Here is a 16,050-nt window from a genome sequence, read left to right as displayed (position 1 = left end):
TCCCCTCTCCCAGATTACGCTGGAATGCTCATTGGAAGATCAATAATTCTGCTTTCTGCCTGGAAATTATTAGGAGAATTTGTCATCCAAAACAGCACAAGAAGTTTTAATGAATACAGATAGATAATGTCCAAACTGCCATGAAGGAGGTTTTTTGTATTTGACGAAGTTGAAACGCTTTGTTCTGATCTGCATGAACGTGTCTTTGGTATTTTAAAACTGCATTTATTTATTAAATATTATTTTCAGTGGATCCCCTTACAGTTTACGTATCTTACTTGTTACACTTGGGTGTGCCTGGGTGAGCTCTGGGTTATTCCAGAAGGATAAATTCTCAGTGAGATGAGAATTTAGCACAAGAAAAATGCTGTATAGCCTCGTCAGCCACAGTTGCATGTTGCTTGGCAAGACAAGATAGGATTGTTAGAACATTTGCTGCCTTTGGTAAATGGGAGATTATTTTTGTTTGCGCCATTTCCTGAACATTTTTCTATATGCATTACTTTGTTAAATCAGGAATATGTACATTAGACTAATCAGCTTAATTGCATCCTGTCAACAAGCACTGGTAAAAAACACGAACATATGTAACATATTGCAATGCTCTCATTTTAAAACATAAGGCAACAATGTTATACCTCTTAGATAAAATCATAAAACCCTGAACTGCTGATTCCAGTGGGTCCCTGCATTTCCTCAGGAACAAGACTTCACATACCAAATTCCAAGCTTATCAAAAGTAGAGCCAGAAGAGATAAGGAAAATAGAGGGAGTCTCGCTACTGTTTTCCAAACATTTATTGCTTTGCTTTCATAAGATGGAGATAATACTACTCACCTAGGGCTGAAAGAAGGCAAATACTCCACCTCTGTGCTGAATTGCAACAGCATTTTTCCCAAAGCCCATAGCTGCAAGGAACCCCTTGCACAGCACCAGGGTCAAACAGACTCTTGGTGCCTATCAGAAACGTCCGAGCAAACACGCCTAAGACCATTTGCAAAGGCCAACTATTTGATAAACAGCATTTTTCCTCATTATCTCTGGCATCACTTGAGAGCTCAGCAGGCAGGCTTTTACATGCTTAATTCATCAACTCCTCCGCTTCAGCCTACAGGTACCATATTTCATGCTGCCTTACACTGTGCCTACCCTGTGCATAGTATTCCGTACTGCAAAGTCAGAACCACAATGCATTTAGAACACAGACTTTCTCTTGCCACATTTTACCAACTTATGGTGCAGAAGAAAAGGATAGAGCTTTACCTAAAGCAACCACTAAGTAAACTCCACCGAGGACAATCAAAAAACAAAAGTCTCTTTTCATGAAGATCTACACCTGAAAGAGCATCAGACAGACTTCTCCAGAAAATTGCTTCCCTTGCCTCTTTTCCCATCCCAAACCCTTTTTATTACTTTTTGACTGATTTTTCTTGGCTCCTACACTGACTCATGCTGATCTTCCTAGGTGGGCTCTGTACAACCTTCCCAGCTCTTTTATTCCTCTTGTCTTCCTGCCAACAAATTACTTGAGTTTTATGAAAGGCTTCTTTTTTATTCCATAACCATTTTCTCTTGATCCAAAATGAACTTAAACTCAGTGGTTGCTTTATTTTTTTTTAAATGCAACATTTGTACTGCCAAATGCCTTAAAAATGTATTTTAGCCTTCTCTGTTTATCTGAAAGCTGTTCCTTCTGAGAGGTTTGAGAATAATGTGGTTACCATAGTTTCCTTATCCACGACCAATAAAATACAATTTGGAATACAATGCTACTGCTCAGCAGACTTGACTAAACAACTGGCCATCAGTGTCTTCACTCAAGATCGCTCCTAGTGTTAGTACTGGAAGTAGTTAGGATTAATCTATACCCAGATTCTGGTCTAGCAGTCAAACTGAAGGCTCCTGCTTTTCTGATTCTTAACTATTGGAGATAGTTGCAGCACTTAAGATTTCTCTTCATGTAAAATCCATACCTCACAAATTTAGTATTTCAACTCAGAGATTTTATGTCACTGCACTCTTTTGTTCCAGGAAGTAATTGCATAAGGAAGCACTGTGCTAAGGCTCAGCAAAGGTAAGTGATGGATTCATTACCCCTAGAAATCTGTTGACAAAGTAAATCATGTACTGCCTGTTCTTACAGCTTTGTTGGCCCCCGAACAGGCAAGCTTCTAGGAAATGTGCCAGAGATAAACTAGTCTCTTCCAGTCAACCAGCCAACAAACCCACACATACTTCAAAGAGGATACAAATGATACCTGCTTTGGACACATCCACTTGTTTTCCTTATTAGGAGCTATATGATGGGATTTTACTCCAGTAAAATGAACTAATAAAAAAAGAAAACCAGATGTCCTCAATAACAGAGAACGATGAAGAGAAAAGCACAACGTATATGATGGCTATAGAGATATACTGCCAAGTTAAATAATTTTTCTGATTTTAAAGAGCTGTGAAGATTTCCTTTAAAAATAAAGTGCAAATAAAAGGAAAGAAGTAAAATATTTTGCATTCTCCTTTAAAAAAAAAAAAAAAAGTCCACAGGATGCTCATGTTTCATGAGCCACAACGAAGAGAGTTGCCAAGTCGAAAACCTGAATGGCAGGAAAGCCAAATTCTCCCTGACAATTTCAGCACACAGTATGGGATTGTATTCTGTGGTGCCTGGGCCTCTCTCAAGAACATATCAGGTTAATGGGAGAGAATGCAACTCAACAAAGGTAAGTTGCATTTCCTTTAAGTGTAACACACTGGGTGCAGGAAATGAAGAAAAATTAAAAAATTACTGAAGTTAAACTTCTGTTTAGAGCAAAACCAGTCAAAACTCTTGAGGTTTAACCTTTAAGCAAAAGCTCTGGCCATGGTTTGACAATCGCTGCATGTAAACAACACAGGAAGAAAATACAGCAAGTCTATTCCTTACCCCAACTCCCAGGGCTGTAGTCATGAATTCTGAGCACAAGCAGCAGGAAAACTGCTCAAAGAACATTTGCTGTTGTTTTGAAGAAAAGCTGTTATCCTCACTATGCAGTTCACTGGTAGCTTTTAGAGACCTCAGGCCATGACCACTGTGTACATCTGACATACAGGCACTGAGCTTCAGTCAACATCATCTCAGTTATAGCTCAGCCACAAGAAAACGTAACAAATATCTTATCCCTGCCTTGTCATTCAGTGAGGGTCATGTAAAGGTACCAATGTATGGGGAAAAGGAGAACGTCTGTGTATGCATGAGCATAAGACACATGCTTCACTCTTCCAGCAGAAAAGCTTATTAATTCACCCCACTGAAAAAGCACTCTGTGTTAACAGGATGCCAGTTCTATTAGACAATACCATTATACTTTTGCAGAAAAAAAAAAATCCTAAATCCTATTATTATGTTGCTCATTGTCCTCCACTCCTAGGGAGAGTGCCTTTAAGGAAAGCTCAGACCCCACCATTAACCAGCTGTAAGTGACATTTGAAAACTCATCCTCTTTGCCAGGACCAGTATGGTCCTGATCCATCTTACAGTTCAGACCAAGGACTGGCATCGTTCCTCCCCCTGCCCACCAGAAGCTGCCAGCACAGTACCTCGTTGATGGCGAGCTGCTCTCCGCCTCCCCCAGGGTGGCCATAGCGGTGGTTGGAGCTGCGGAAGTCCTCATACAGATCCTCCTCGCTTCCCACATCGTCTGTCAGAGCTGTCTTGTCCAGGGCCCCATCAGCAATCACTGCAACAGCAAAAAGAACTCATTGGTTACACACCACAAGGTCTTCAGGAGTGCTGCACCAATAATATGAGCTTGGTAGGGTAAGGGAGGCAATAACAGCGTAGAGAAGAGACAAGGAAACTAGACATGCCCATGACAAAGAACACAAATGTGATTTTACAGAAAAAATGGCAAGGTAAAAGGCTTGTGTCTGCCAATTCAGGCCAAGGAAACTCTGAGCCTTTGGAAAACGTTCACCTTCCTCCTTGTCCACCCGTTCAGTTTGAGAACCCCCTTTGTTCCCTAAAAGAGTGCTTGCTATATTAGTATCCTCTAGCACCACCAGCACAGAAGGGCACATGAAGTAATATGGAATAAGCTGCAGGTAGCTGAGGCTCAGCAGTCTGCAGAGAGCACCTGCACTGAAGTCTCAAGACACAAACATGACACTGAAAAAATGATATCCACACTTGTTGCATGGAAGAAAATGGCAATTCCTCTCTTTCACGGGCAGGAACCTTTTTCTAAGCTCTCCTCAAGATCTTAGAAAAAGAAAGAAATACAAAAGAGAGCAAATACACTTCAGAGCAAGTCGATGATTCATCCCATACCTGCCTAGGCAAGAGTTCTCGAAATCTGTGAAAAATGCTAATGATTAAAGAAAACATTTGAAGTCATATTCTACTGGAATAGCAACTGCTAGAAAAATGGTTTCCATGACAAAGAGGTGGGCTTCACAGAAAATTCCTATGCATGAAATAAGCAGTAACAGAAAGACACACATGATGCAGAGGACAGCAGCTGATGTAAATAATAATTTGAGTTTAACAGATTTAACATGGCTTCTCTACGGGGACTGAGCGAAGTGAAAATACAGACACTGCTATCATTACTCCTGTCAAAGTTATGCTTCATGTCATACTTAAAACTTTTGCAGAACAAGTGAAATAAAAGCATTTAACTTGATCTTGTACAGCTTGGAGAGGGAAAGCATTGGTTGGACTGGTTTTTGAGCTCTCACTTCATTCCATGTGTAGCAAGACCTGCAAACATCATCCTTCCCACTGCCTTCATTACATGTGAAGTTGTTCATTATACATTAAGGCTGCATCAGAAATATGCCTAATAGGAGCCAGGTGTAAATTCACTCTAGCATCGGTCAGTACAGTGCAGTTACTTAACTTCTATATGACTAGTTTAAGAGCTGCTTTTGAACTAAATATTTATTGGGTTCAAAATATAAACAAATAAATACAGCACAGCAAAGATACTCATCACCTAAACCTAGAAACTCATCCAAGACTAATGGAAGCTCAGGACACAGAGGTGAACAAGAGCTTATAGTGAAAGCAGAGCTTTCCAGGTCAGATAGAAAAGAAGCAAGAATGATACAAAAGTTTTTGAAGACAAGTTAGGAAGAAAATACTGCAGAGAAAGAGGAAGAACAGAGAAAGCATGAACCACTTCTCCTTCACTCAGAATAATCATCTTTCTTAGTCTAGGAAAACATTTTAGCTTCTCTCAAGTTAGAAAATGATGTCCTTAACCCTTTGTTCTCAACAAGGAACTTAATGCTACCTAGCTTGTGGCTTTGATCAGATAGCATTCTTTTCAATTCTTGCTGAGCCATGATCTCACAGCTCATAACACAGTTCCAGTCTCTATGCCTTGATTTGGCCTGCCTCTCAGAAAAGAGTCAAGTTCCTTTTTCTACTCCTCTTAAAAAAAAAGTCCACATGGACATACTCCACCAAAAAATGAAGTCCGTAATCACTCAGAAGTTCTCAGTCCTTTAAGACAGAATGGTCCAAGATAGTCATTAGACTTCCCTGTGTTCCAGGGAAGAACTGAAAAAAGACCAGAATTTGCTCTGAAGCAGCTTACATGGGAGAAAAGATGACAAACAAATAAATAAAACTACAGTCTGAAACGGTGACCCATTGCACTAGAAATCCATCAGGGAAGTGGGAGAACGAAGACTTTCAATGTAGGTAATGACTCAACATGCACAGTATAAACTAGGTCAAGTAGAAAAGAAGCAAGAACTGTACAAAAGTCTTGGAAGACAAGTTAGCTGAAATGGCTAAAACAGTCTATCAGCTTCTCAGCTGCACAGTACCAGTAGGACAGACAAGGATTTTACTGTGCAGGAGTTGGTCTGGATGCCCTGCTTCCCCTCCCCACCAAATGCTCATCTCCGTGTCACACTGCAATCCACTGATGCGGCCACAGCTGGCTTCTGTGTCCTCCCGAAGCCATGGATCTGACCTGGCACTGGCAATCAGACAGCAGAGAGTAACACTTTGTTAAAAATAACACTGAGATCCAAGTTACATCCAATTAACTCAAGCAGATTTCTCCACATTTCATATGGCTGTCATGCTAGATTCTGTTAAATATGGCAACAAATCCCATACAGAGGAACATAGGGAGGGGGTGTCACAAACAGTAGTATGACATTCTTCTCTGCAAGCATTACAACTCCGTATTCTCCTGTTGTTAATCCAAGAGTAAGCTCAGAATTCATGTTACAGGAGCACAAAAGCTGATGGATAACGCTTCCAATATCAACTGAAAAGAGTGTGCACAAACCCTTTTCTTTGTATTTGAACAGAGAGTAAGGTGTCTGCACAAGGAATAACCTTAAGGACACAGAGCAGCGAGAGCATCCTGGAGAAGAGCGTGGGGAAAGCTTGATCAAAATGGAGGAATGAGGTACATGAATGAATCACACTGCTCCACATGCCCTGCAGCTTGGGGCTTCCCTCAAAAGGACACTGCTCACAATGGGATGGGTTCCTCCTGCGTGGCCCTGCCAGCCCAGCCTGCTGGCTGCACCCTGCCTGTAGGGTCACTGCCTGCCCCTGGGCCATGGGGAATGGCATGCTTGCTGTCCACAGGGACCTGCCTGCAAGTAGGGTGCTTGCTTGCTCCTGGGAGTCATCAGCTGACTTGAGCCTGGAGAGCAACTGAGCCTAACGGAGAGTGGTGAGGAGGAAAAGAGGAGTGGGGCCTTGTGATGTTCATCTTACAGATGGGCAGCCAGAAGTTGCTGGCTGATATCTGCTGAAGGGCTGAATGGCACTGAGTGATGAGAAAGAGCAAACATATTCCAGAGACTCAACGAGAGATGAATTTGTTCACCATGTCCTAGCTCCTCTCCAAAAGCAAGGACCTGCTTTACACATTCTAGGTGCAAAGAATTAGTGAACACATGACTAGTCATGAGACATGAATAGGTAGATAGCCCAAAAACCCAAAAACCTAGCACCACCAAAACAGATTCCCACCCTCCCTGGAGAAAACAGGATATATCTCCAGCACAGCTTCTGCAGAGCAGCTGGGCCCCAGGCACAGCCCACCTCATACCAGAGAGCTCTGTGCCTCCAGAGTTACAGCTCAGCAGGACTGAACCCTATGGCTGCCTGCTGGCTGGGAGCTCCTGCCATGGTCTGGCTCAGAGCCCTGAGCAGTAACCCAGAACTGATGGAAAATAGGTCACAGGCAGCTCCCCCCAAAGCCAGCCAGCCTGCAGCTTTCGGGGTGAGGACAGGGCAGGAAACAAGGGATGGCTGCAGCCAGCTTTGGAAGCCAACAGCATCCACAGTTTATTAAAAGTACATATTAATGACAAACTGTGTACTGGAAATACCTCTCTTCAAGTATGTTCTTCCAGCATCGCATCCACACATTTGTCTCTACGTGGCATTTAAAATAATTCACTGGAATAACAGTAGGAGCCTGATTTACACTCACAGAGCAAATTAATTCAGAGCTAACAACATCATTCCCACCGCCTCACTGAGCAGAGAAGGCTGCAGTTATGTGCACCCGCGGGGAGCTGCAGCTGGAGGAGGGGAGCTCAGGAGATACAACACACCAAGCAGACAGAAGGGGTGTGTGAGGTGGGAAACAAACCTGGGAGCCCCTGCACAGGTGAAGACAGCCCTCCACCTTCCTCTCTTTGCCACAGCTGCCACTGCTGTGCTGCATCACCCACCCATCCCACTCTGAATGGCGTGCATCATTTATCAGCTGCTTGATCTACACAGGTCCCTGTGCAGCTGCCACAGTGAAATCCATCAGTGATGTCATCCCACTTCTGCCCCAGCGGTGCCATTCTGCAGCTCTTTGCTGTGCTGAGGGATCCTCAGCATCGTTGTGCTTATGGCTGTGGGCTGGCTTAACAGGAAGAGGGAAGGACAGGGGGGATTTAGCAAAAAGCTGACAATGAACCATTAGTATGAACTTCATAATGGGAAAGAAACCAACAAAAAGCAACACCACAAACCATGCAGATGGGCCTGCAAAGCCAAGCCTTACAGAACTAAGACCTTTGTGATTACAGGTAATGAAAGTGAATCTGCAGGGGGGAAAGAAAAGTAAAAAGAGAGCATAAGGAAGAGAGGCAGAAAATATTTAAGAGGAGAAAGTAAGCGTCATCTTCCCGTAATAAAGAAAAATTAATAAAGGAAAGTGCTCAGCATATCAAAACAAAATCAGCAGTTTGGTACAATGCCGCTAATGGAATTCCTGTTGTGAATGAAACCAGTTCCCAATTAGCCAAAGCAATGAATGAGTCCACAACTGAAACCAAAAGGAGACAGCTCTTCAACTCTGCAGGTCACCCATGGTAACTCTCACCACCAATAATGTGCTAAGTCACCCACCCGGGGTTTTTCAATCCCACTTAGGAACTAAATGACTTGCAGTGAGGATTAAGGAAGAGCTCTCGGCTCTCTTGGTCAGCAGAGATAACTATGTGGAAGAGGGATGGCTCTACAGCTCTGCCTCCCATGGTACCCCTTACTCCGTGCCCACCATGCCCATGTGCAGCACACCTCGCTCACTGAGCTACATTACAGGTGGGAGGGATGGGGGGAGCGGTGTAATGGTGAAATTGTGAAAATGATGGGAAAATCAGATAGGAGATAACATAAACCCATGGTCCTGACACAAAGCCTGCTCCTTTGTTGGAAAGCACCTCTGCTGAACAAACAGCTAATTCACTGGCTGTGCTCCAGTCACAGCCACTGATGTGGAAAGAAGCGGGCATGTCCTCCTACTCTATTTGTTGTTTATTTGCTCAGGTCTGATTACTCATCCATACAGTCCTGTTTGCATTCATTTTTTTCAGACAGGTGTCTTTGGAAATGCTATTTACTTTACATCTGGACAGTGCTGAATGTGGTGGGAGCCAACTCCAGTTTAGTCCCTTAAAGCTTAGCACAATCTAAGCATGAAATCAACTGCAGCCATCAAAACTCGCAGTCAAATCCATTCTAGAATCCAGGCACGTTCATCACTGTATCCTCAGTAGGAGGTAATGGTTGGGAAGTCTGGTACGTCATTTACTGTTCATGCTGCTGTCCTCAAATATATTTGAGGCTGCATAGTATAGTAAAGTCAACTCAGATTAGCAGTAACCTCAAGCAAGCTTTCAATTCAACTGCAGAGATGAAACTACCATGTTCATCTCTCTACACCTATGTATTCTTATCCAGATGTGTCACAACCAAGGAAATTTGAACAAACAAACCAGGAAATGAGTACAATAGTTATTTATTGTGGACAACATCTAACTTAGCAAATCTAGAAGGCACAAGCAACATCAAAGAGTGTTAGTGCAGCTGACAGGCCTAACAGATGTGAATCTGAAAGGTCTTTTCGATAAGACTTCATCTGTTTGTATTTGCTTTTAGGAGTGCATCTGCTCTCGCTGTTCAACACAGACATCCGTAGTTAGCACTGTTTAGACATAGCCAGTGATCGGAAAATCACCATCAGTTCTCAAACGAGAACCTTGAATTGAAAAAATTCCTCCCATGCCCTCTCAGAAAGTGTTATTCCTCCCACTTCTGCAGCTACTCTCCAGGCACTTGGAGTTTCTTAATGCAGGTGCTGATGTTAGCTCCCAAGTCTCACGCTGCCCTTGTCTGCTTTAATTAAATTGATCCAGCTGTGACATTGGCTTCACCTCTAAAACAACTACCTAAGAAAATTCACAGTACTGTATCAGAAAACCAAGCTATCACAGGCTCCTACACTGCTTTTGAAGAAAGGAAAGAATGTAAACATGCTCTAAGAACCTCCAGTTGATTTACATTCCCAAAATCTCAGTGCTTTTACATCTCTGTATCTCAGTACACCCCTCAGAAGACTGAGAGCTTGGAAGCGAAGCTGCCAAAAAGCACGGAGCTTTCTTCCAGTCACAGTCTGGAAAAAAAGAAAATTGCACCATGCACCAAACTTTCCCTACCAGCCTGGGAAAGACCACTTTGTAAAGAGCAGCTACAGTCATCTTCATGAAGAATACTCAATAGGAAGTAAAATAATTCACATCAGAGATGACTTCCAAATGCTGCACCCACTCAGGCCAACTTCCTTACAGTACTTTCACAACAGTCAAACTTGCAGCAGAAAGAAAGAGGCATGGGAGCTCCTTATGATGGACTAATTTATGTTATAAATTTAATGACAAAGAATGAACAATTATTTTGATAATGGTTTAAATGCAGGCACCTTCAGTTAAGATAAAACTATTTGAGAATAGAACTTGAAACAAGGCCCACCTCCTACAGCTATGGCTTCTCAATGCAATGCACACAGGCTCACTGGGCACACACCACTGCCAGCAAAGCCAGCACAAAGAGCCTCTGCCTGGCACTTCTGAAAAGCAGGTTGCTTATATAAGTGTCTGAAGACAGATTTAACAGGCTAACTTTGAAGACTTACATTTGAAAAATGTGACCTTTCTTTCTTTCCCAGAATTCTGCATAATGCTATAAATCTAGTCTTTATCTTTCTGAAGCTATCCAGGCTGACGAGTGGCTTATATCTATGACCTTGTACCACAGAAGTAATTAAAAATGAATGCCATGAGAAGGCTTTCAATTGCTCTGGTGCATTTATCAAGGGTAAGTCTCAAGAGGCAGTAAGATTGTTTCGTTGACATTATTTCGAATGACCAGCCTTCATGCAACATGCAACAGATCTGGTTTCATACCAGGGCTACAGTCTTCTCATTAACAATACTGGCAAAAATGTTTCACCTTTCAGAAATCCCTCTGCCCCTATTTTACTTTAATCTCAGTTCTAAGAAAATCCCTGAGATCAAGCTAGCAAATATTTCCAAAGGGAGAACAGGAAATCAAGGATTTACGTTATTTAACTGCAATTGCCATGACAGCTTGGGGATCAAGCTTTTTGTAGTGCACATCTTTGGGTCATACAACGCTGCGCAAACAAAGGAGGCAGAACTCAGCACTGAGTGGTCATGGTGATCCCTCCTTCGTGTTAATTAGAACAGATCTGAGAGAGCAGCTCCAAACAAACTACAGGAGAGATGCCTGACGTGGCCAAGCGTAATTCCATCTTTCTGTTCTGAGTGAACAAAGGCATGAGAGCATCTCCACTGGTAGACAGGAGCAGGATAGCCACAGTAATTCAGTTTAGAGGGACCTTATGGAGGGAAATAGGATGGAAAATGTAAAATTCACTAAGATATTGGATATTTACATTTCTGGGAGTGCAGACATCACTGTAATAGTCCAAGACCGATTGGTTTTGCTAATACTGATAGTCACACGTATAGAAGACCAGCTCTACAAACAGATGAGTGAAGAAAGCTGGAGCATAGAGACCCAGAGGAGAAGACTGTACCTCCTGGTACGGCTGGATTGTGTTCCCTCCAGCCACAGCCACAGTCCCTGCATGGTCAGCCTACACTACCTGTTATATGTGAAAATGCAAGAGACTGCACCAAAATTTCAAACTGTAGGTGGACAGCAATATTCTTAGGAAATATATTTAAGAAGTCAAGGACAAGTCTAACAGCCTTACGCAATCAATACTGTTCATGCTGTAGTAGGAAGAGAGCTGCCTGTCATCAGCTACCTGCTCCCTGGGAATCCCATGATGCAGAATAAATTACTGCAGGCAATTAGAATTAACCTTAGATGCTGAACTTGTTGATTGATGTATCTCAACAAGTTTTCAAATATCATGAAAGAAACAGACTTCCCATTCAACAGTTTTAAGTTTCCCAGAAAACTGGTGTAAGGTACATTATTAGAAGAGACCTCATAACATTCAGCTTCAGGTCTGAATTAGAGCTGAACACGTCAGATGTAACCTTATGCTACAGCAAGAAAACTCTTCCAAGGGAAACAGTAGTCCTCTTGGAATAATTCCTTCCGAAGCCATAATTAATCATCTCCTTTAAAAGAAGAAAGCATTCTGGCAAGGTCACGTTGGTCAGTGCTCCTCTAATCATTAAATTAATTACTTAAAATGTTTACTGGAAGCTGCAACACAGAAATAAGAACAGCAAAATTGGTAAGATCAGCAGTTCAGCAAAATCACAAGTTTGAGATGCTGTGTGCGTTCTGAACTGTGAATTCAAAATGACACGTTAGCACCTGCAAATCACTGGACAGAAATAATCTTTTGGATACTCTGGAGATGTACATAAAAGCTAACCTCAACTGAAGATGGCAAAATTAAGAGACAGGTGAATATTAACACAGGCAGCAACATAATCTCAATAGTCTCAATTATAAGAAGAAAATCACTGCTGATTAGCAGCAACTAAACTGAGCAAGATCCCTTAAAAAGGTAAGAGAGGGGTAAAGCAGGTGAAGCTGTTCCCACCCTTACATGATGTACAGCCAAACACAGCTCTACCTAAGGCACATGTCAGAAAAGGGACATTCTTCTGGAAGGAGATGGGTGAAGCAGTCAAAACAATATCTGGAAACTTGACATGAATGTGCAGCTTTGCAAACCCAAAGCTGATACAAGGACAGTGCCTTCCAGAGCAAGTCAGATCGCATGTCCCAGTGTTCAGCTGGTCAATAAACCTGAAGTTCTTTATCAATTGTTTGAGCTTACAAAACAAACGTAATAAGGCAAAGATGACAAATCTGACCTTTCCTGTGATTACCCCCCAAAATAAAACATTTAATTCTGCAGTGCTGTTGTTCTTGTTTCCATTTAAGAAATGATTCTTATTTAAGTTCTATATGCCAATATAATGAGAAGAGGAAAATGCTTTGTTTCTGTTATTAAATGAAATTGCAAAATTCAGAATGAAAACAAAACTGATGGAAAGCTGGGCTAACAAACCAAAGTCAGCACACCAATCACCCATGCTGAAGAAGCAGTTGATTAAAAGCAGTTTTTGCCCTTTGGTAAATTCACATGTCTTTAATCTACTGCACAGAATTGGATGTTTATGAGTTTCCAAACCTTAGCCTTTCCAAAGCAGACAGAGGAGTTGTCTCGTCCAGAAAGGATTAAAAAAACAAAACCAAAACAAAGACTCCAATCCAGGCTCACAATTCCAGAAATACGTCAGGATGGAGATCAGTGATGAGTGGTGTCCCCCCGGGGTCAGTGCTGGGACTGATACTCTTGAATATCAATGCCATTGACAGTGAGATTAAGTGCACCCTCATCAGTTTGCAGATGACACCAAGCTGTGGGGTGTGGTCAACATGCCTGAGGGATGAGATGCCATCCAGACAGATTTAGACAGGCTGAGCAGTGGGTCCAGGTGAACCTCATGAGGTTCAGCAAATCCTACTGCAAGGTCTGCTCCCTAGATCATGGTTAGCCCCACTACCAGCTTGAAGACAAAAATATAGAACACAGCCCTGACAAAAAGGACCTGGGGGTACTGGTGGATGGCAGCTGGACATGAGTCAGCACTGTGCCCTTGCAGCCCAGAAAGCCAACCGCATCCTGGGCTGCATCAAAAGAAGAGCAAGCAGCAGGTCAGGGAGATGGTCCTGCCCCTCTACTCTGTGCTGAGGCCTCACCTGGAGCACTGCATCCAGATGTGGAGTCCTCAGCACAGGAGAGACATGGAGCTGTTGGAGCACGTCCAGAGGAGGGCCACAAAAAGATCCCAGGGATGGAACACCTCTCCTACAGGACAGGCTGAGAGCTGGGGCTGTGCAGATGGAGAAGAGAAGGCTGCGGGGAGAGCTGAGGGCAGCTGTCAGTATCTAAAGGGGAGTGACAGGAAAGAAGGGGACAGACTCTTTAGCAGGGCCTGTGGTGACAGGACAAGAGGAAATGGTTTCAAAACTAAAAGAAGGGAGACTTAGGTTGGGTCTAAGGAAAAAGTCTTTCACAGTGAGGATGGTGAGGCACTGGCACAGGTTGCCCAGAGATGTGGAGAATGCCCCATCCCTGCACACACCCAAGGTCAGGCAGGATGGGGCTCTGAGCAGTAATGGAGCTGTAGGTGTCCCTGTTCATTGCAGTGGAGTTGGACCAGATGTTTTTGTAAGAGTCCCTTCCAACTCTAAGGATTCCATGATTCTATGTTCTGGCTTTCCAACTTCTCTCCAGCCACACTGGTCATCTGCCTGACAGATGGAGGAAGAAGAAACAAAAAACCCCACACCACCTACAAAAGGTACTCAACATATAAAATATACCTCTATCCTCAGATATACTCTGTGATTTATTACTTACACAATGATTTGCTCCTTCAGTGCCTAAAGTCACTTTTTCAGAACTAAAGTAAATGGCAAAGGATTTCTTCCAGGAGCATCATGCCAAGTGAAATTAAATTTAAATTAACCTTGTTTTCCAAAAGTCTTAAACATGACGCATGTTCATGTAGAATGATAAATTTAAGTGTTCAGTTTCTTCTGTTCAGCTTCTCCTGTGTTTAGTTACAGCAGAGCAGACACTGCTGGAAGCACTATACCCTGTGCCTGTTCTTACAAATTTCCCTTAGAAGTCTGCTCCTGCTGGTAATGCTGAATTTTAAAATGCCTTTCTGAATGTCAGTGCTTAAAGTTACATATCAGCATCACCCACATTGCATATTCCTCCAAGGCTGCTCTGTGTGCACTCTGAGCATGGATGAGGCAGTACATACTGTATTCCCAGCACCCATGGCCAGGAAGTAGTTTCTGAGATGGGAACAGCAACTTTGCTGAACTTCAGCTGTACCACTGACACCAAATATTGCCACGTGCCAATAGATGGCACTTTTACCATAAAATACAACCTATGTTCTGGACTTTGTGAGTGCACATGGAAGTCTTATACAATTAATGCTGGGGTTTGCTTTCCTTATTTCATACTACAGACTGTCAGCTAAGCATTTGAGGTAGATTCAGCTTTTTATATACTCATGAAGGTTATACTAGTATTATTTGTATTTGTTTTTAAACAGAGCAGAATAATGAACCCCCCCGACAAGTGGGGACACTGTTTTACAAGTACTGCATTTTACAAAATGAGATCTCACTGCTGCACAGCTAACTACAGTAACTCTATGTGCTTTTCCATACACTTCCCTTAGTGATAAAAACCACAGCTGCATACCAAAACCAACTCTTTGGCAAGCCAAACAAGCCTCTCAAATACACCTTGTACTCCCAAGGTCTGAATCTCAGATGGGACAAAAGCACAAGCAACGTGCCTCTCGCATAGGCTACCAGCAAGGAAGAAAACAATTGCTATTTAGTTGTGAAGAATAGAGAACAAAAGTTCCAAGTTTGAAAATGAGAAAAACAATGGTGAATGCACCTACACAAGACCAGTAGGGAAAGAACTTGAACATGTGTAGAAGGGGCCTGACCTCTTTTCATTCCCCACCTTCCCATACCAGAGATCTCAACAGCTAAGCAGAGCCTCCTGCTGCTGGATGAATCCAAACCGGTATATCTTGTATGGAAGCATCTGTTGCTATAATGTGCAGATGATATGCAGAGAGTCATTGTTCAATTTTTCTTTGCTAGAAACTTTTTCTTTTGTATGATCCTTCTGAGTTCCTTCCTGACACTGCATGTGAGACAGAGTGCAGTGCTAACAGGTCGGAGGAAGATGCTGGCAGCAGAGCTTCAGTTGAAATACAGATTTGAAAAGAACAGTGAGGTGTAGAGAACTGGAGCCAAAAGTTTAATTTCCATATAATACAATGCAAGAACTCAAGTCAGCTAAATGTTAACATTCAAAAATCTTAGATGATCATAGAGGCAGACAGAGCTTGAAGATCTGCCACGACACCTTGGACAGACCCATAGCATTTGGCATAGCTATTCCTCAAAATATGCTAGATTTATCTTTTAAGGATACTGAATCAAATCATAAAAGTGCAGCTTTACTCTCAGATATCAAAATCTTTTGAGAAAAGCAACAGACTCTCCTGGCTCAAATCCTATGGGCTGATAATCTTAGTATTCTAATTGCATATTTCAAAATGAGGTGCCAAGGGAAACAAAACCAATCCCCCTTATTCTCAAACAAATTTTCTTCTGAAAGAAAGCTGCTACAAAAGCAGGATACAGTTCAGGCATATTTAAAAAAATTATGCAACAACAGGAATACT

The 16,050-nt window shown here is 42.5% G+C and overlaps 1 protein-coding gene across 1 annotated transcript in view; it reads right to left on the bottom strand.

The window, feature by feature from the left end:
• The window catches only part of ARHGEF4 (Rho guanine nucleotide exchange factor 4), a 202,285-nt gene that overhangs the window by 32,252 nt on the left and 153,983 nt on the right, over window positions 1–16,050 (bottom strand). Inside the window, exon 6 of the mRNA XM_090146959.1 lies at window positions 3,577–3,716. Within this exon, the coding sequence (XP_090003085.1) occupies window positions 3,577–3,716 (140 nt within the window). The remainder of the gene's footprint in view (window positions 1–3,576; window positions 3,717–16,050) is intronic.

This window comes from Phasianus colchicus, chromosome 10, assembly GCF_987193195.1.
Source record: "Phasianus colchicus chromosome 10, bPhaCol1.hap1.1, whole genome shotgun sequence".
NCBI classification, from domain to species: Eukaryota; Metazoa; Chordata; class Aves; order Galliformes; family Phasianidae; genus Phasianus; species Phasianus colchicus.
This window is presented reverse-complemented; position numbering and strand designations above follow the sequence as displayed.